The sequence below is a fragment of the Hemicordylus capensis genome, chromosome 12, assembly GCF_027244095.1.
Source record: "Hemicordylus capensis ecotype Gifberg chromosome 12, rHemCap1.1.pri, whole genome shotgun sequence".
Lineage (NCBI taxonomy): Eukaryota > Metazoa > Chordata > Lepidosauria > Squamata > Cordylidae > Hemicordylus > Hemicordylus capensis.
This window is the reverse complement of record NC_069668.1, coordinates 2,983,905-3,003,574: the sequence shown is the minus strand read 5'-3', so window position 1 is coordinate 3,003,574 and position 19,670 is coordinate 2,983,905. Positions and strand designations below refer to the sequence as shown.

The window sequence follows — 19,670 nt, the reverse complement described above, 5'->3', positions numbered from 1 at the left end:
ACCCTTGGTCCATCTAGCTCAGTATTGTCTGCACTGACTGGCAGCAGCTTCTCCAAGGTTGCAGGCAGGAGTCTCAGCCTGGTGGGGCGGGGAGGGGGTTTAATTCTGTACTGCTTGGGATCGTTAGGAAAGGGACAGAATGGAACTGGCCAGAATCCGAATCCCCTTCTACCAATTATGGTGTGGCTACACTTGGGATACGGAGAACAGTTCTGGTCTTGACACTTTAGAAAGGATATTGCTCAAGGAAGTGCAGAAATGAGGAACCAAATTGGCCTGGGGGCTGAATTACTTCCCCTAAAAGGTAAGACTGACATGTCTGAAACTCTTTAGCTGGGAGAGGGAGCTCTACCAGGACATAGTAGTGCTTCGTGTATATATATGGCTGTGCAAACGGCCAGAGCCTTTTTGACCCTCTTACGTGCTGCTAGTCCTCAAGGTAATCCACTAGAATTGAAATCTGCATGCAACGTAGGTTCTCCACCACTGAGCTACGACCCCTACAGCCCCTAGGAAGCTGCTGGCTACTGAGTCAAACCACTGGCCTGTCTAGCTCAGTATTGTCTACCCTGACTGGCAGCAGTTCTCCAAGGTTTTGGGCAGGAAAAGTTTTGAGGTTCCCCTCCGCCTAGAAACCATTATCCAGATTTGCCAGGGATTGAATCTAGGACCTTCTATAGGCACATAGATACTCTCCCTGGTAGTGCTGAATCCCTAACAGTGTTTGCATGCAGTCACCCATCCAAATGCAAACCAGGGATGGCCCTGCTTAGCAAAGGGGACAAGTCCTGCTTGCAGCCACAAGACCAGCTCCCGACACCCTAGAAGGGAACAAAAGTCCTGGACATGGTACCTTTGGGGCTGGCAGGACTGGTCCTATGGTTAAATAGTCCTTCCACCTTTCCTGGTGCTCTGTCCTCACCTCACAACCGTCATGAGAATTCTTTGGATTCAGGCATGACTGTTTAAATGGAATCAAACTGGAATAAATTCAGAGTATAGATGCAGCCTTGGGCTACAGCAGAAATGGGGCTGAAGACAGATGGGGCTGGAGCTCAGTGGAAGGTAAACGTAAAGTGCGCGGTCGAGTCGGTGTCGACTCATGGCGCTCACAGAGCCCTGTGGTTGTCTTGGGTAGAATACAGGAGGGGCTGACCATGGCCACCTCCTGCGCAGTATGAGAAGATGCCTTCCAGCATCTTCCGATATCACTGATGCCTGATATAGGAGTTTCCCATTCTGCTTGTTAGCCCAGCATTTAGCCTCTGCTTAACATGCCAAAGGTCCCCAGTTCAATCCCTGGCAGCATCTCCACTAAGGCTGGGAGAGACCTTTGCCTGAAACGCTGGAGAGACGCTGCCAGTCCATGTAGGTAAGACTGAGCTAGACGGACCAAGGGCTTGACTCAGTCTAAGGCAGTTTCCTTTGTTCCTAGGAGTGCTGCCTGTTTGTTTGTTTTTAGTTTTAGTCTTCCGTTAATTAAATACCAGCCAGCCTGGTGTAGTGGCTAGAGTGCTGGACTAGGACCGGGGAGACCCGAGTTCCAATCCCCCTTCAGCCATGAGACTTGCTGGGTGACTCTGAGCCAGTCACTTCCCTCTCAACCTAGCCTACTTCACAGGGTTGTTGTGAGGAGAAACCGAAGTATGTGGTACACTGCTCTGGGTTCCTTGGAGGAAGAGTGGGATAGAAAATGCCAAATGCAAATAAATAAATGTCCCAATGCACAGAAGCGACCCCCAAGCAGCCTGCTTCGGCTTGCTTTTAGGCCCTGCCTGCCTGCAGATCTGCTTCCTTTTGTTTTTGCCGGGCTCTTTCTGTGCTCCCCTCCTGCTGGCGGGAAACGCAGCCCGCCTGGGCCAGCCGCCCATCCCGCTCGACGGGCAGGAGTGGGTGAGGAAGGAAGTTCACTTTCAGTTCACTTTCGGAATCGCTGCAGCGTGGATCGCCTTCCAGTGGTGTGCCACATTTCTGCTCTCCAAGCCCTCTCACTCAATGTCTGCTGGGCCTTGAGGGGGCATGGCAGGTAAGATCTCCACTGCTGGACCCTCTGCTGGATGGGATCGTCTGTCTCTGGGAAGGAGGGTGGCTGAGGGGGGCCCACCCTTACTCAGCTTCCTCCTGGGCGTCCTCCCTCTCCTGCAGAAGGCTCTCTCCTTTCTCCGCCCTTTGGAATACTTGTAGGACTTCGCTCTGTTCTGGTTGGCAGTAGGGACCTTTCTGTGCTGGCCTCTGGCAGGCCGTAGGTGCCGTGGGTCAGCCAGGGGTAATGGCTGCATTCATTTCGGCCTACGCAGTGGCTTCCTGGTCCTCATCACACATTTGAGCCAGCGTGGTGTTTAGAGTTCTGGACTAAGACTGGGGAGACCTGAGTTCAAATCCCCATTCAGCCATGAGACTTGCTGGGTGACTCTGGGCCAGTCACTTCTCTCTCAGCCTAACCTACTTCACAGGGTTTTTGTGTAGAGAAACTCAAGTATGTAGTACACCGCTCTGGGCTCCTTGGAGGAAGAGCGGGATATTAAATGTAAAAAATGAAATAATAAATAAATGCATGAATAAAATGCCACTTTGGGAGCTTGGCAACAGCCCTGTGATGGCCTGGAATCTGCAGCTTCCCACCTGCAGCTTTGTCATCCCAAACCCCACACCTGTGGAACCGCAGCCTGCACAGCGGCTGCTGGATCTGTTTGTTAAGTTGCTGCCCGTGGTCCCTCTAATTTCTTTTCATCGGTGTGTGTGTGGTATCAGTTTTGTTCTGGGCAGCTGTGTCAAGGCAGGGTGTACACATCATGCGCATTCGGTGGGGGGGGGGGGCGTGCCGATTCAACCCGAGTGAGATATCAAATTAACTGAACGTGTGAGTGCTCACGCATGCGCACACCTTAGAGGGAACTCTGATTGGCCACCCCTTCTTGTCTCTGGGTACACCTTTTGTGTCTCTGTGTGTGCTGGCATGCAATCTGGTTTGAGAAGCGGAGAGCTGGTCTGGAGGCAGCGGGCACACATTTCCCCCTTTGCTGAGCACTGTCTGTCTTGGTTTGCATTTGGATGGTGGATGCCGTGTGAGTCCTGTAAGATATCCCTTGGGGGATGGGACAGTAGCACAGGGTTAGGGCATCTGCTTGGCATGCAGGAGGAAGCAGGTTCAATCTCCACCAGAGGGGCTGGAAAAGACCCCTGTCTGAAACCTTGGAGAGCTGCTGCCAGTCAGTGTAGACAGTACTGAGGAAGGTGGACCAAGGGTCCGACTCAGTATATGGCAGCTGCCTATGTTCCTTGCACCACTTTTTTGGTGCAAACTAAAACAGAAGAGGGCAGGTCACAATTTGAGCCTTCTCCCACATCCGCTGGGGCTTCTTTGTGTTCTGCAAACTTTCTCTTTTGCTTTCCAAGTCTATCACTGCTTGCTTAAGGAAGAGTTTCCAGGCAGGGCCCGCCTGGAAGCTGCCACATACTATCCAACTCAGTATTGAATACCCAGACTGGCAGCAGCTTCTCCAAGGTTGCAGGCAGGAGTTTCTCTCAGCCCTAAACTGTGCTTTGGCAACGTACTGTATGCTTTGGTAGCTTGTTGGTTAAAAAAAAAATCTTGTCCTATTAAAAAAAAAAAAATCTTGTCCTAAACTGGAGAAGCTGCCAGGGAGGGAACTTGCTCTGCCCCCCTAACAAAGTTCTTTGCCTCCCCTTGGCTTCCCCAAATGAGTCATTCTGGAGTTGCCCTGCCTTGCTCCCCCATAATAAAAGGGGCCCGCAGATGACGTTGGTTTTTTCCATCCTAACAGACAAGAAGTTGACAGAAGTCCGGATGCTGTTTGTGGAGTGTGCTAACAAGGCGGTCATCAAGCAACTTCTGGATGATCTGCAGGAAAAGCAGGTCCTCAACGAAGAGGAGGTGGAGGAGGTAAAGGAGGAGAAGAAGAAACAGGACCAGGCCAAGACGCTGATTGACCAGACCAGAAAAAAGGGCGCCAACGCCAGCCAGATCTTCATCGAGTGCCTGGAGAAACGGGACCATAACTTGACCGAACAGCTGGGTCTGAAAGACTACTTACGCGGTAGGTGTGACATCTGCAGAATAGACCCTCGCCCGCACCACCTCAGAACGGTGGGGCATATGTTGGTAACCTCCAGGCTTGACTACTGCAATGCACTCTCTGTAGGGCTGCCTTGTTATGTAGTCCAGAAACTGTAGTTGGTCTCGAATGTGGCCGCCGAATTGGTCTCCAAGGTATACCCTATATCGCCACCATATTAAAAGACCAACAGTGGCTGCTGGTAATGTATCTGAGTTGTATTTACCCGAATCGGAGACTGTATTTACGCGAATTGGAGACAACCCCTAATTTAAAATGACCCCCTTAGAAAGTAGGGGTTAAAGACAGTTTGACCTGCAGTTAGTCAAAAGACAACCTCCTAATTTCTAATATCCAAAAACTTGGGGAAAAATCAAATCTTGGTTCAGATAAATACAGTACAAACAGGCTGTTCACCGGACCGTTCATGGGGTATCCTGAATAGACCATCTCCCTCTTCAGAATTTAATTCATTTCAAGAGGTCCTCTCTGGTGTTTCCTGTAATGAGATTCCCAGATTTCTTGACTACAATTCCCATAATCCTCTGCCAAAAACCACTGCAGTTGTGGATGTTGGGAGTTGTAGTCCACAACATCTGGGAAACCCTCTTGCAAGGAACTCTGGGACTCCCCTGGCAACCCAAGAGTTGCCAATTTCAATTAAGTTACCTGTTGCAGTCCCTGGGTTGCAGTCTCTACAACCGATTTTGAAAGCGAAACCTGACCACAAGGTGACATTTCCCTGTTAATTTCTTTCCCCCGCTGTAGGTGCGCCTTCTTATGAAAGTGCTATCACTCTGCGTTAAAATACCAAGACGTGCTTTTGCGAAACTCAACTGCTTTCCCTGTTTTCGCTGGTTGCATCTCATCTTCTCATCTTCCAGGTACTCCCCGTTCTTGCCAGCATGGGGAGGGGGACAGTAGAGGTGGGAAGCGGTGATGCAATGCTCTATGCCTCCCTCTGAACATTCTGTCCCTCTCTCTGAACGTTCTGTCTCTCCTTCTGAATGTTCTATCACTCTCTTTGCCAAACTAATTTGAAAGGGGAGGTCAGATTCCCAACTGAGAGGTTAGTTTTGGATAAAGAAAGGACCACTGGGAACAGCCTGGCCTTTAGCTGTGGAGTTTCTGGAGAGGGTTTGGTCCCTGCCTAAAATCTCTGGCCAGCCACCTGATTTCTTGGAGGGTGGCTTTGGAGACGGACAGCCAAAGCCTCGATTCCTGCCCCTTATAGAGTGACCTGCTGCCAATTCTGATAGCTAATCTGTGATTCAGGTAAAAACTGTAACGATCACAAGACATACAGAGCATCAAAGACATCAAAAGAATACAAAAATTACCCAAGTTATACATTGTATACCAAGAAAAATACATAGAGATACTGTAAAGATACATCAAAATGCTACATATGTTACATGTATTACATAGATTGATGCATTGGTTGATACATTGCAGTACCCAAAATATCTATCATCACAACCACACAAAAATTGGATTAGCAAGCAGTTTGATTGGTTGAAGCCCATCTCCTGACCCAGACATTATGCTGTACGAGTGTGCAGATGTCTGTATGTTTGTACATGAGTTGGTGCGAACGCACAAACTGCACTTGGGTTCATTTTGAAGGTGAATCAGGTTACAGGCCGTTCAGGTGCATGGTAGAGACAGGAAGTGTCCTTCTGTGCCTGCGTTCAACAGAACATGTGGATGAGTATACCTGTTTACACTGTTCACCCACCATACAAGTGTTGAATGTAATGTGTGAAGGGGCCTCATATCTATGCAGTGATCAGGTAAATACAGTCCTTCAGGTCAGGGGAGGAGGAAGCAGCCCCACTCAGTGTGTTTCAGCAACTTGTTAGAGAGGGGCTTTTTAATAGCATATCCTCTCTGGTTTTATCCGCTAGGCTTCTTAGTGTTTTCGCTCTTCATTGATCACTTTTAATTTCCATTTTTTAAAAAAACTGGTTGTTTTTGTTGTGATTTTAGATGGATCTTTTCACTTTTTTAACCTTATTACTTTTTAAATTCTATATTGTATCTATTTTATTCAATGAATTGCACTGAAGGGATGGAGTATATTAATAATTAATAAAAAAATTGTGTTAATTAATAGGGGATACCAAAATACCATCTATTTAGTGATTGACACTATATTTTAATCCTTCCTTTCCCAAAAAGCTCCATCTGCTGTGCAAACCCCCTTTGGCTTCAGGACTCCCAGTTTCCCGCTGCTCTCTGAACCCAGCCCCGGACCCAGCCAGCCTCAAGAAGTCCAGCCTTTAGAGTCCAGATGTGCGATCAAGCTTTGTCCTCTGGAGCTGTTTCGAAAGATACAGGCCGAAGAAGCTGGCGAGGTGATGTGCCATCTTGCATTTCGGGACTGGGGTTTTAGCAGACACAGCTACATCCACGGATATCCCCCCCCACACACACACACCATCCTTTTTATGCCATTGATGCCTTTTATGCCTTTTCAGGTGTTTTATGCCCTCATGCTTCTTGTGTGCTTTCTATTATTTCTATTATTTTTAATATTATTATGTACCTTAAGAACAGTACCATATGTAATCACCCTGGGTACTTTTTATCTACTCTTACTTTCAATATGTAATCACCCCTTATACTTTATACTGGTTATTTTATTTTATTTTTATTGTATTATTTTATTTTATTTTATTTTATTTTTAATTGATTGATTGTGTTTGTTTGTTTGTTTGTTTGATTTCTATACTGCCTGTCCAAAAATGTCTCAGGGTGGTTTAACAACAAATAACAAATAAATAAGATGGATCCTTGTCCCCAAAGGGCTCACATTCTAAAAGGAAACATAAGATAGACACCAGCAACAGTCACTGGAGGGGTATTGTGCTGGGGGTGGATAGGGCCAGTTACTCTCCTCCTGCTAAATAAAGAGAATCACCACGTTAAAAGGTGCCTCTTTGCCAAGTTAGTTTCCCCCCCGCCCCCGTAAGACTAGAACTCATAGTCACCAAATAACACTGATGCATGGTAGATTCAGGACATGGAGCGGGGAAGAGGGACGTCTTTTGATGAGACATTGTTAACTTGCAGAACTCCCTGCCACAATATTTTGAGATGTCTACTGGCTCAGATATCCTTTCGAAGGCTAGACAAAATCATGCAGGAGATGAAGTCTATCAACGGCTGTTGGCCAAAGGACTAAATGAAACCTCCATGGTTGGATGCAGCATAGCAGTTCCTGGAAGCCAGCAAGGGCTGGGAGGGCTGTTCCTTTTATGATAATATCAACTGTTATCTCTAGATGGAAGTCCAGCCAGATCCGCCCCCAAACGACTCTGGTTTTCTGAACCTGCTTATCAGTGAGAGTGACTGAAGCTAACTTTTATTTCCTAACAGATCTACCCTATTCTGGACTCCGAGAAGCGCACCCACCTTGCTCTGATTATATGCAACATTGAATTTGACCACTTGTCCCACCGAGAAGGGGCTGAGATGGACCTGGTGGAAATGAAGCTCCTCTTGGAGGGACTCGGTTACAAAGTGGAAACAGAGCAAAATTTATGCTCAGAGGTAACAGAACTGGGGCAAAAGATGCTCAGACCTATTCCATGCCCATACCAAGAAGCTAGGCCAGTGTTGTTTCCCCCCAGCAGGGCTGTTGTGCCTCTGGCAGGCAGCAGTTCACCAGGTGTAGCCTATGGCGCTTTGCAATTCTTCACCGTCCTATGACTCCTTTATGCCTTATCTGGAATGCCTTCTCTCTTCCCAGAACTATAGGCGTCAAGGACAAATTAGTTAGTAGTTGTGAAGAGTGCCTCTGGGCATGTCCAGAGTGTATTTGCTGCTCTTGTCCATGCAAAAACAAATTAATTAGTAGTTGTGAAGAGTGCCTCTGGGCACATCCAGAGTGCATTTGCTGCTCTTGTCCATGCAAAAACCACGGCTTGCTCCTCTGCATTTGGGAAGAGGAATCCCTTGGTGCTTCCCTGAACATCGTTACTTCATCAGCTTTTCAGTCACCCCAGACAGCCCCAGGCCGTGTCTGGGTTGGTCAGAAGTTCAAATTTTTGTCCCAACAGTGTTGGCCATGCTGGGTCCACTGCGATGCTCTGAGGAACATATTGTCATATTTATTTACTGCCTTTCATAAGGACTTCCCCCACCCCAGTAGCGTTAACACACTAAGCATCCCTGCTGGACAGAATCTTGGCGAGTACTTCCAGGAGTGGCACGATACTGCCTTTCTTAAGGACTTTTTCCCCCAGGAGTGTTCCCTGTAGGAGGAAATCCCAGAGGTTATTGACTACAACTCCCAGGATCCTCAGCTGCAATGGCCTTTGGCTGGGGATGCTGGGAGTTGTAGTCAACAACATCTGAGATTCCTTGTTATAGGGTACACTGCCCACATTAGTGTAACAAGCTCGGAGATCCCTACTGGACAGGATCTTGACTAGCATGTCCATGGATGGACGACGTTTTGCGGTTGGTGGATTGCACAAGGGCGGTTTCCTCGGATTTCCTCCCCTCTCCTCTGTAGCCCCTGAAAAAAAATCTCCCTGCAGATTGGGTGGGCCTCCAGTGCAGACTTTGGTGGGGTCCAAATGGGCAAGGATGTCCTCTCTTGTATGAGGGGGACATCTTCCACTTTAGTGCTGCCCAAATCACTGGGGCCATGAAATGTCCTTTGCTCTGCTCATAAAAGAGATCTCCAAGGTGCATCCAGCAGGGCTCCTCTTATGCGCTTGTGTTCTGCTTGTTTCCAGAAAATGAGCAGTTGCTTGAAGGACTTTGCTGGCCGGGAGGAACACAAGACCTCTGACAGCACCTTCCTGGTCCTCATGAGCCACGGCCTCCGGGACGGCCTATGTGGCGTCAAGAGCCGAGGCAAGGGGTCGGACATCCTCTCCATGGACACCGTCTTCTCCACCTTCAACAACCTGCACTGCCCAGCTTTGAGAGGCAAGCCCAAGGTGGTCATCATCCAAGCGTGTCGTGGAGGTAGGTTGCTTGGACTGAGCGATCGTGATGGCAATGGGGTATCCATTGTTATAATAATAGAACTTGTAATAATAATGGCGAGGAGACGAGATGAGACAGCTGAGATTTTTTGGCAGAAGTGATAAGTAGAAAAGATCCTTCAAAGTTCCGCCGGTCTTGTAGCAAGGGAGTCAACCTTTTTACAAACCTCTGCTCTTCTGCCTTGAAGAGCAACGTAGTTTGCAGGGGATAGGGCTGCTCACCATGCAGACCCATAGTCGGGATGGGGTGTGTGGCTAGGGCAGGCTCAACACCCACACGATCTCACGACACGCCCCTCCCTAAATTTATCTTCCCTCCCAAAGTTGTTACAAATTAATAATTTTTAAGCTTTTCAATTGAAATGTCATGGAGAGCACTGGGCTGATAAAACCTGGACACCTGTTGTTTTGGGGGGCCCACCCTCCAAAACCTTTAGACCATGGATGGGCCTGTCACCATGTTGTTTAAGATCCTACTGCTTTCTGTAGACCGAGCTGTTGTTAAATGCCCAGGAGCAGGTATACTGGTATTTCCTGTCTTCAATGCACAGAAGAAGCAAGGTTACGTTTTCTGATCAGTTACCACTTGTCGCCCACTTTTCCCCAAGCTGGATACCATCTGAACCAGAGAAGTTCTGCTTCAGACGGTTTCCATCTGAAGTTCAGACTTCCTGGCTATGTGGGCAGTCAGTAGTAGTAAAACCTAGCCTTGAAGGAGGCTTGCTGTCCTTGTTTCAGGGCCGGATTCAGCTAGTGTGGGGCCTGTAGCATATGTTATGAAGGGGCCTCAAATTAAAAAAAATGCACATAAATATTGAAACAAATTATTTACTTGCATAGTAAAGTAATTCAATTTTTTCATTTGCCTAGTGCCCCACCACCAGCAGCCCCATGCCTCCACTCAGCTGAGCCAGTCAGTCCATAAACTTTGCAAAACACCCCCCACACACACACTCACACACACTTTTGTGACTCCTGACCGTGGCTTCTCCTTTGGAGTTATTTTCACAAAGAGGAAGGGGGTGGGGAACAAAGCTCTGAATGTTTAAATTAAAAAGTTCTCAGGAATTCTGTACTTTGAGAAATCTGAACCTATTAGCAATTTTGGCACACAACAGTGGATGTTTGATTCCAATGTGTGCAGAACATTAAAAGGGCCATTTGACAATATTAAGAATATATGTTTAACCTCTTGTGCAAGCCTGACAGGAAAGCAGATGTATATTTAAAATAGTTGATGCATTGCAAATGAATGTGATTATGATGAGGTGCATTAGCAACTTCCATGAAAACAGAAGTATCCAAAAGACAATCTTTTGGCAGGAGGCACAGCCTCTTTCAATCTAAATTACACTAACATGCTTAATATTAAAAGGAGGAAATGCACAAATCACTCAGTGCAACCCTAAGCATGTTTACTCAGAAGTAAGTCCCACTGAACTCAATGAGCCTTACTCTCTAGTAAGTGTGTTTAGGTTTGCAGCCTCCGTTTATCTTTGGACAATTTCAACGGGCATCCCAATGTAAAGCTAATGAAGTTGGCAACGCAGCAGTAGTTATTTCAGTTCTAGAGGAGAGGAAAGGAGCTCACCTTAAATTTGGCAGTTCCTTGAAAAGCAATGATCACAAATTCCCTCCCAAACAGCACTAGATACTAAAGGAGGATATAAGTGACCTTACCCAACAAGACCATAATATATAATCTCCCTCCAAGCTCCCCTCAATTGATCCACTAAACTTTGAGACTCCTCTTGCCGTGCATTTGAGTTGCTTCCGGCTTTCTTTTTCCTCTTAAAGGTATACATTCTCATTGTTTATCTGTACCCTCTCCCAGTCAGTCGGAAAATGCTGGAAACATTCAACTAGCATCTTCTTTAGCTTCCTTTCTTCCACCCGGCTTTAATAGTTAGTTGTTTCTTAATCTAAACTGCTTTTATTTCTTTTACACTCTCTGTGTATCTTTTAAAAAACTTTTACAGTTTAAACAAATAAGGACCAACTCCCTGGCGATTAAGTTATCTTTGAGACCCCTTTGCAAGCTATCTGTTCCTATTGTTGTTCTTACTACTCCCTTCCATGCTGGTTAACATAATAGATAACCCAATCAACACCATGGTGCCACAGGAAGATCTTGCTTAAACACCCTCAAGTGATCCGGAGAATGGGCAGCAACAGGCAATGAAGAGAGTCAGCAGTGAGCACCAAATAGAGAGCAGAAAGAAGGGGCAGATGTTCAAGCCAGACATGCAGGGCCCTAGAAAATGCGGGACCTGTAGCAAATGCTACATTTGCTACTATGTTAATCCGGCCCTGCCTTGTTTGCTGACCTCCCTGTTGTTTCTCCAGAGAATGAAGGATTTAAATATGTCAGCTACTCAGTGGCAGTTCCTGCTGCCTCTGACAGCCCTTCCCTGTGCCCCACTGAAGAATTTGAAAGTGATGCCCTTCGGAAAGTGCATGTGGAGTGTGATTTTGTCTGTCTGTATTCTACGACTCCCGGTAAGCCATCCTGGAGCAAGTGGGAAGGATGGATGGGTGGGGATGACCTGCATTTGAGATCGTGAAAAGCTGCTACATCTGTGCCCATCAATATGATCCATGTCACCGTTGCCCCTCTAGATAACGTCTCCTGGAGACACCCTCAGAAGGGATCCATCTTCATCATCAGGTTGAGAGAGCATATCCAGCAACATGCCTGGAACTTCAACTTGGAAGAGATCTTCAGAAAGGTAGGCTCCGTTGTTGGAGGCCTGTTTTGGAGGGGGCTCCTTGGTCGCAGATCATGTGCTTTCTGATGGAGACAGACAGCTGCTTACAGCAAGTGATCACTGCAATAGCAGCACAAAGAGCCGGCTTTTCACTTTCACTCAGTCTGCAGCAGACAGTTCTGGTGTAGATGTTAGTTTCTATGCCTTTGCTATAAAGATTTGATTTGTTTCTATGCCACTTTCCCATAAACAATTCCATCAACAATTTCCATATGCCACTTTTCCATAAACAGTTCAAAGCTGTTTAGAAAAGTGGCATATGGAAATTGTTGATGGAATTGTTTATGGGAAAGTGGCATAGAAACTAACATCTATGTTGTTTACAATTCATTCCAAAACAGCGATAGAAGCATTCTCTTCAGATGGCATTGTGTTTGGAAGTGGTCTCTCACTGCTCCTCCGTTAAGTCAATAATTTACCTTTGTTTTTGTGATTGTTTATAGTTTCTATCCAGCCTAAGTTCACATATGTTTTGACTGGTACGTTAAAGGTGTTTTGCCTTTGCGTGAAGCGGGTATTCTGTCTGAAGCAAGAAAAATGATTACAGAAATCTTAACTAAAAAAGATTTTTCTAACTGTCGAAAAATGAAGCCAAAAACATACACAAATGACAGTTGAAGTGATTTCAGTAATTAAGTTTCCATATATTTATTCTCCTCCAGCCTATAGCATCAGGGCAGGTAACAACTCAGTTTTACAATTTTTTAATTTTTATTTATTTTTACTCTTCTATCCTGCTGTTCCTCCGAGAGAGCTGAGAGCGGTGTACATGGTTATTTTTATCCTCACAACAACCTTGTGAGGTAGGTTAGGCTGAGAGAGACAAGGCTAGCCCAGAGTCATCCAGTGAGTTTCATGGCTGAATGGGGATTTGAACTCAGGTCTTCCTGGTCCTAGTCCAACACTCTAACCACTATGCTATGCTGGCTCTTTTAATATATTTTATAATAAAATTTTAGCCATAAAAGTGACTAAGGCTGCCAGTTGAGTCCTGAACACCATTGCCAGACCTTGCATTAGGAAAGGCCTCTGAATACCAAAATATTTTACGAATTTTCAGGTTTTGCGTGATGCCTTTTCATTTAAAAGTATTTCTAATGCACAGAGGCTAATTGCAAGGGAACTGTTTTTTGCTAGATTATATTTGGAGATATTTCACACCAACCCAAGGCAGGGCACAAAACAATATTTAAAAATATGGTTTAATATTTTAAACAGTCTTCTATTCTAACTTTTTAAAATATCGAAATTAAATATAAGATATTTAAATATTTTACATGGTGCTATATTTAAATAAGTTATCCCAGCCCCTACCAATGATAGTCGTGAGCCAAGTTACACGCCTCCTCCGTATTGCAATTCACGCGCTTTTGCGAACCTGGCCTCGGAGGTAAGGAGGCGTGGCTAGGACTTAGCGCCGCCCACGCTGCCCTGCGGACTGTGATTGGCCTAAGCAGGCCAAGGCCCAGCCTCCTTCTCCTCGCCTTTTGATTGGGTAAGGCGGAAGGCGTAGAGAAGGCGGAGCTGGCAGGAGGAGTGGGGCCGCGAAGCGCGAGCCCGCCAGCTCAGCCAATCAGCCGCCGCGCCATCCTTTTCCCCTCCCTTCTTTGACAGACGCGGCGCCGAGCGTAAACACTGAGCGGGTGGGCGGGCTGCTCCTGCTTTCTTCTGCTTCTTCTTCTTCTTTTTTTAATAAAAACTCTCTTCCCGCTGATTGGCCGGTCCGCGAAGGACGCGCTGTGATTTCTCATTGGGCGCCGCGGCGCTTCCCGCCCGCCTCCCGCTCCCAACGAGGAGGTGAGGGGCAAGCGTCGCGGCCAGTCGGGAGCGGCGCAGGGTAGCGCCCGCCGCGTGATTGGCCGGCCGGGCAGTGGCGGCGGCGGATTGGCTGCGCGTCCTGAGGGGCAGGTGGGCGGGAGCGGCACGCGGCGGCTGAGGTGGTGGCGGGGGAGCAGCGGCGCCCGCAGCAGCAGGAGCAGCCTCGGCCGCGGGAGGAGCCGGAGGAGGAGCAGCGCCCGGCGGAGGCGCGCAGGTGAGGAGACCCCGTCGCTCCCCCGCAATCGCCCCCAACCGTCGCCCCGCAGCGGGCCCAAGAGGGCGGGGCCTCCTTCTCCCTTCCCCCACGGCGCAGGCCCGAACCAGGAGGTTCCCGTCCCTCCTCCCCCCCGCGCTCTGAGCATGTGCAGAGGGCGCCTCTCCGGCCACCTGACCCCTCTCCCTCTTCCCTGTCTCTGTCCACCACCCACTCTCCGACTTCCCTGAGGCCCTCTGCATATGCTCAGGGGTTAGGAACGTTTTGTACTCCCCACCCACCCTCACTCTGGAGCATGTACAGAGCGAGCTTTAAAGGATTTCTGGACTTGCCTCTTCCCTGTGTTTGACGAACCACTCTCCGGCCTCCCTCAGGCGCTCTGCGTATGCTCAGGGGTTAGGTCCGTTTTGTGCACCCCCCAGTTTGAGCATATACAGAGGGCGCATCAAGCGATTCCTGGACCTGCCTCTTCCCTGTGTTTGACGCTCGCCCCCCTCGCCTCCTCCTTGCACATGCCCAGGGGCTAGGTGTGTTCTGTCCTCTGTGCTCTGAATATATGCAGAGAGCGCTTTCCCTTGCCAACAAGAGCTCTCGTTCTCTTTAAGTGAGTTAATCTCCCCTCTGAGCATGCACAGAGTGCTACTTGGTATTCTGCCTTTCCCGTGCTTTTCTCCCGCTGCCATTTATTTGTGCATAGTCAGTTTCTAGTGTAGGAGGCGGCTTGGGAGGCCATGCACATCACATGTGATATCTTTGAGAGGTGGAAGTTGGCATTCTGTACATGCTCAGGGCAATCATTGACTTGGTCATTTGTGTTTTTAGATTTAGGTATGCTGTTTTCTGCCAATGCACTTAGATAGCTTTACCGTTTAAAATAAATGCTTGGGATTAGAGCTTCAGCTGTTAGTTGATTAATATGTCCACTCGCCCCCATCACACTGAGGCACTGCGTACATGCACAGGGGCTAGGCCTGCTTTGTCCCCTCTGTGCTCTGAACATGTGCAGAGCGCCTTCCATGGTTCTTCACTTTCCCTTGCCAGCATCTATGTCCACCTGCCCCCCTCACACTGAGGCCCTGTTCAGTGGTCCCTCTAATATTTTTCATCTGTGTGCGGAATGAGTTTCAAGGCAGTATCAAGGCAGTGTGTGCGCACCTGCATTCAGAGTGGGGCTTTCCGGCTTCAACCTGAGTGGGATCTAAAATGAACTGAGCAGACATCCAAAAACTTTTGGGTGTGCACATGTTTGCACTCCTTAGAGGGAACAGTGGCACTGTGTACATGCTCAGGGGCTAGGCCTGCTTCGCCCTCTCTGAGCATGTGCAGAGAGCACCTACTGTGGTTTTTCTTCTTTTCCCTTGTTCCGATATTTGTCCACTCAGACCTGAATACCCTGCACATGATCGGGGTCTAGGCCTGTTTTGTTTTCTGAGCATGTACAGAGGGTGCTTCCTGAGATTCCTGGTCCTATCTGTGCCCTATATTTGTCTTCTCACCCTCAACCTGCTTGATGCATTTTGCACATGCTCAAGGGCTAAGTCTGCTTGGTTCTCCTTGCATTCTGAGCATGGAGTTCCCTCTGGGGTTCTTGACTTTCCCTTCTCATATTTATCCACTAGTGTCATTTATTAATAACGTGAGTGGGAGGAGCTGCAGGAGGCCGTGCCCCCTTCCAGTGATCCCCACACACACCAACAGACCCAGGCACTCTGCTCATGCTCAGGGATTAAACCTGTTTCATTCTTCCACATTTGAGCATGTGCAGAAATTATATTCTGGTGCTTTGGCATTCTCCTTTTATTGGTCCGCTGGTGACATTTCTGAATAAAATGAGTGGCCACGACTTCTAGTTGCCCCACACACCTGCCAGCCATGAGAGCTCTCGCTTTCTTTATTTGTTTGTTTGTTTATTCAATTTCTGTTCCGCCCTTCCAGAGATGGCTCTTTAAGTGATTTAATCTCCTCTCTGAGCATGCACAGAGTGCATATCATGTGCATATAATATATTTGAGAGGCGTCGGGAGTACAGAGGGGGAAGATGGTGTTCTGTACGTGCTCAGACAGCCATTGATTTTGTCATTCACATTTTTAGATTTAGGTATACCGTTTTCTGCCAATGCACTTAGGTGGCTTTACTGTTTAGAATAAATGCTTGCAATTAGAGCTTCAGCTATTAGTTGATTAATTTCAGTGGTTAAACAAGCCGCCTGACTGAAAGGGTACCTCCAATTAATGCTTTTAAAAGGTTAATTATTTTTAATATACAGGTGGCAAGTGCCTTCTGGGGAAAAATTGTATTCTCTCTCACTCTTATGCACAAGGGAATAGCTCCTGTGAAATTGCGTCTTCTATGATCTATGCTTGCAGGGTCTAAGGGAGTCTGCTTCCCCCCTTCAAACCCAAATTTATGCAGAATATTTAACCAATTGTGATTTCTTTCACTGAGTGATGACCCTGTTTGCAATGGAATGAAAATTAGATGTTTGGGGTGAAGCTCGGTCTTTTCCAAGATAATTCTATGATAATTATATAATTTATGATTTTCTTTTTGGCAGGGAGGGGGGCGTTCTTTTGCTTGGAGGAGCAAGCTGTGTGAAGCCCCCCATACCTGTCTGAAATGGTAGAGCCCAGAAGTTTTCCCCCTTCCTCTTCCTCCTGCTTTGTGAGGACTAGGAGATTGTCAAGTGTATGTATGCACCCAGTGCTTTGTTTTTAAAACGGGATGGACTCCAGGCTGTTTCCTTTCCAAGGCTGCAGTAAATCCAGCCTGCTTCGGACTGCAAATCTCTGAGAGGAGGAGATGAAAGCGTGCCGGAATATACTCTTCACATGTTCAGAGGGCAGATTGACATAGTCAAGGCCATGTGTGCTTCATTTTCAAATTGAGGTGTGTCCTGTTGGTTGTGTCCCCCTGAGTTTGAAATTCTGCCCCACCACTTATTCTGGAGGAGAGGAAGGTACTTGAGTGGAAAGCATGACGCACTTTATGATGTGAGAAATACATTTGTGTGCCTATTTTTACACAGGTCCTTTTAAAATGCACACGAGGATGTGTCCCAGAGCATGGCCTAAGGCAGGGCTGCACAAATCTGACCCCCTGCAAATGCTGGATGACATTAGGAGTGTGCACAGTTCGGTCCAGGCACAATTAAAAAGACCGCCAGATCGGTTCGGCGGTCCAGAGGTTCAGGAGGGCGGGGGCATGTAGCTTTAAGGGGGTGGTGGTATTACTTACCCCCCCACACCCCCCGCAGCTCTTCCCCCTCCGGCGCTGGTCCTTTGAAAAATCTTCTTGGGGCGGCAGAGTTCCTCCCTGCCGCCTCTGCCCCCATCGTTGTTCCTAAAGGGTTAAAGAGACGAGCGATAGCAGCGCGCGCACTAATCTCTGACGCTGACGTGCGCGCGCCACATACATCACGTATGCGGCATGCGGCAGCATCAGAGACAAGCACTCTCGCCACTCAGGGCGCATGCGCGCCGCTAGCACTCGTCTCTTTAACCCTTTTGGAACAACTCCGGGGGCAGGGGCGGCAGGGAGGAACTCTGCCGCCCCAAGAAGATTTTTCAAAGGAACAGCGCCGGAGGGGGAAGAGTAGCGGGGGGGGGGGGAAGTACTACCACCCCCCCTTAAAGTAACAGCCTCCCCCCGTGCCAGACCGGGGGGGACTCCAGACCATGCACACTCCTAGATGACATCTTCTCCTAATCCCTGACTGTTGGCCACTGTGGCTGGGGACTATGGGAGTTGTATTCCAGAAACAGCTGGAGGGCCAAGGTTTTGCAGCCTGGTCTGAGAGCACACAAGACAGACACCTTGCTGAAGCTAAGCAGGTCTTGGTGTGGTTAGTGCCTGGATGGGAAACTTGTGCCTGCCACTTTTGGGAATGGGGCCATAACTCAGTGGTAGAGCATCTGCTTTGCGTGCAGAAGGTCCCAGGTTCAGTTCCTGGCAGCATCTCCAGGTAGGGCTGGGAAAGGCTGCACCTCTCACCCTGGAGAGGTGCTGCCAGTCAGTGTAGGCAGTCCTGAGCTAGATGGACCAATGATCTGACTCGGTAGAAGGCAGCTTCCTGTGTTCCTGTCGGTCATTTCCCAACTGTTGACTGCACTTTCCAGGTGCACAAACTGGCAAATATATTCTTCTTACCAGACATGGGGGGTGTGCATACCTGCATACGGTGGCATGAGAAAAAGCCCCGTGCTCTTTGACACCGCTCACGTGACCCTTGGGCCCTGCAGTTTGACGCTTCTCTGTTGAGGGGCTTACTTCCTAAAAATGAGAGAACCCGAAAGCGCTGGTTCTGATCTCCCTTCCTCCATCCCAGCTGACGCTTGTGTGGGAGGGAGCTGACATACTCTTGTTCCACTTTCACCTCTGCTATCGAAATATACTCTGCTATTGAGCTTGAACATGAAGGAGGGAAGCCAGAAGGGACCTCTCACAACTGCACAAATCTAGGTTTAATGCAGCTAAACCTGGTTTAGTGCAGTTCACCAACCCTGAAGTGATTGCATGAACTCATACCAAGGTGGGGGGAAGGCCGGAGATGAATCTGAGATTCCCGGCTTGGCGTGGCTTCACGCGAATGTTGGTAACCCCCATCAAACCTAGATTCAGAGACTTGTGTGGACCAGGCCACGGAGTTGCAAAATGGCTCCACATCCAACGGTTGAGGAAGCGGGCTCTCCCCTGCCCCACATTGCTCGTCCGCAGATGGCAGATCGTGGGGCGGAGAGTAGAGAAGCATCTCCACTGCCTCACGCCTCACAGTCCACTGCTGGGTGAGGGAGGAGCAAGGACAGCTGGGAGAAGGGAGGGTGGAGTGGCACGCAATGGCACATCTCTTGGTCACAATGAAGTGTGACCAAGTGACAGAAGCGTTTGCATATCGGAGGGAGAGAGACCACATCTGTCCTGTGCCAAAAGAGGCGCTCCAGTAGCCCCTGATGGAAAGAAAGTGGGTTGATTGCAGGAAACGTCTGTGTTTGTCTCTGGGCTTTCCCCCTCTTGCTGGCCAGCACCAGAGGGGTAGAAGCAAAGCCACCTCCTGTGCTGAAATTCACGTCCAGAAGCCGTTCTTCTATGTTGTGGTCTGGGCCTGCTGGACTTTGTCCTTCCACCTTTGAGACTTGTAAGAGGAGGAGGGGTTTAGCCACTCACCATTGCCACGTGCCTTCCCAGAGAGGTTGTGGTCCTTGAATCCGAGTGCAATGTCACACAGTCACTTCTTCGCGTTCCCACAACCTGTCGCGTGACATGTGAATGCATTGGAGGCCCCCTGGACCAGGCCACGGTGAGCCCGTGCAGCTTGCCTCGCTCAAGCAGCTTTTGAAGTGGCACCCAGTTCTCACACGGGCTCCCTTTTTCTTTTCTTCCCAGGTGGAAGCTGAGCAGCTCTGGAGAGAAAGCAGACGGGGCAAGCATCCCGAGGGGGCGACGATGGTGAGTGTGTCTTCCTTTTCCTCTTGCGCTGGGATGGATTTGCTCAGACCTTGTCTGTGGCTGTGGTGGCTGGAACATCACTCGCATCCGAGCGATGAGGCATGTGCTGTGGACGAGCTGAGAGGGGGCTGATCCGGGGCCAAGTAACGTTGAATTGAAGTGTCTGGTTCTGATTGGAGTTCCAGAATTGCTGCTGCAACTTTAATTGTAGAACAAAGAAGGGGCACAGTCCTTTGTTGGAAGGGGTTGCAAGTCTGCTTTATACAGGGGATGCAAGAAGAAGATAGGAATTGGCAACCAGTACTGAAGGGAGTACAGAAGAGAGCTGCCAGCCTGGGAAGTCTGCAG

The 19,670-nt window shown here is 48.5% G+C and overlaps 2 protein-coding genes across 2 annotated transcripts in view; both read left to right on the top strand.

Annotated features, from left to right (window-relative positions):
- The first annotated feature begins 1,752 nt into the window (after window positions 1-1,752).
- Window positions 1,753-13,479, top strand: LOC128336113 (caspase-1-like). The gene is made up of 8 exons (XM_053275285.1): window positions 1,753-2,026; window positions 3,786-4,058; window positions 6,258-6,433; window positions 7,458-7,631; window positions 8,825-9,059; window positions 11,426-11,578; window positions 11,699-11,808; window positions 13,462-13,479. Exons 1-8 carry the CDS (start codon window positions 2,020-2,022, stop codon window positions 13,477-13,479), a joined length of 1,146 nt encoding a protein of 381 aa, XP_053131260.1. The 5' UTR covers window positions 1,753-2,019.
- A 268-nt stretch (window positions 13,480-13,747) lies between these two features.
- Window positions 13,748-19,670, top strand: part of MTMR4 (myotubularin related protein 4) — a 57,852-nt gene continuing 51,929 nt past the window's right edge. The window contains exons 1-2 of the mRNA XM_053275080.1: window positions 13,748-13,879; window positions 19,260-19,322. Coding sequence (XP_053131055.1) covers window positions 19,320-19,322 — 3 coding nt within the window. The 5' untranslated portion in view covers window positions 13,748-13,879; window positions 19,260-19,319. The remainder of the gene's footprint in view (window positions 13,880-19,259; window positions 19,323-19,670) is intronic.

Coding starts and splice junctions, on each gene's coding strand:
- LOC128336113 (XM_053275285.1), top strand. Junction 7,632..8,824: donor AGCAAAATTTATGCTCAGAG/GTAACAGAACTG, acceptor GCTTGTTTCCAG/AAAATGAGCAGTTGCTTGAA. Junction 11,579..11,698: donor TCTGTATTCTACGACTCCCG/GTAAGCCATCCT, acceptor TTGCCCCTCTAG/ATAACGTCTCCTGGAGACAC.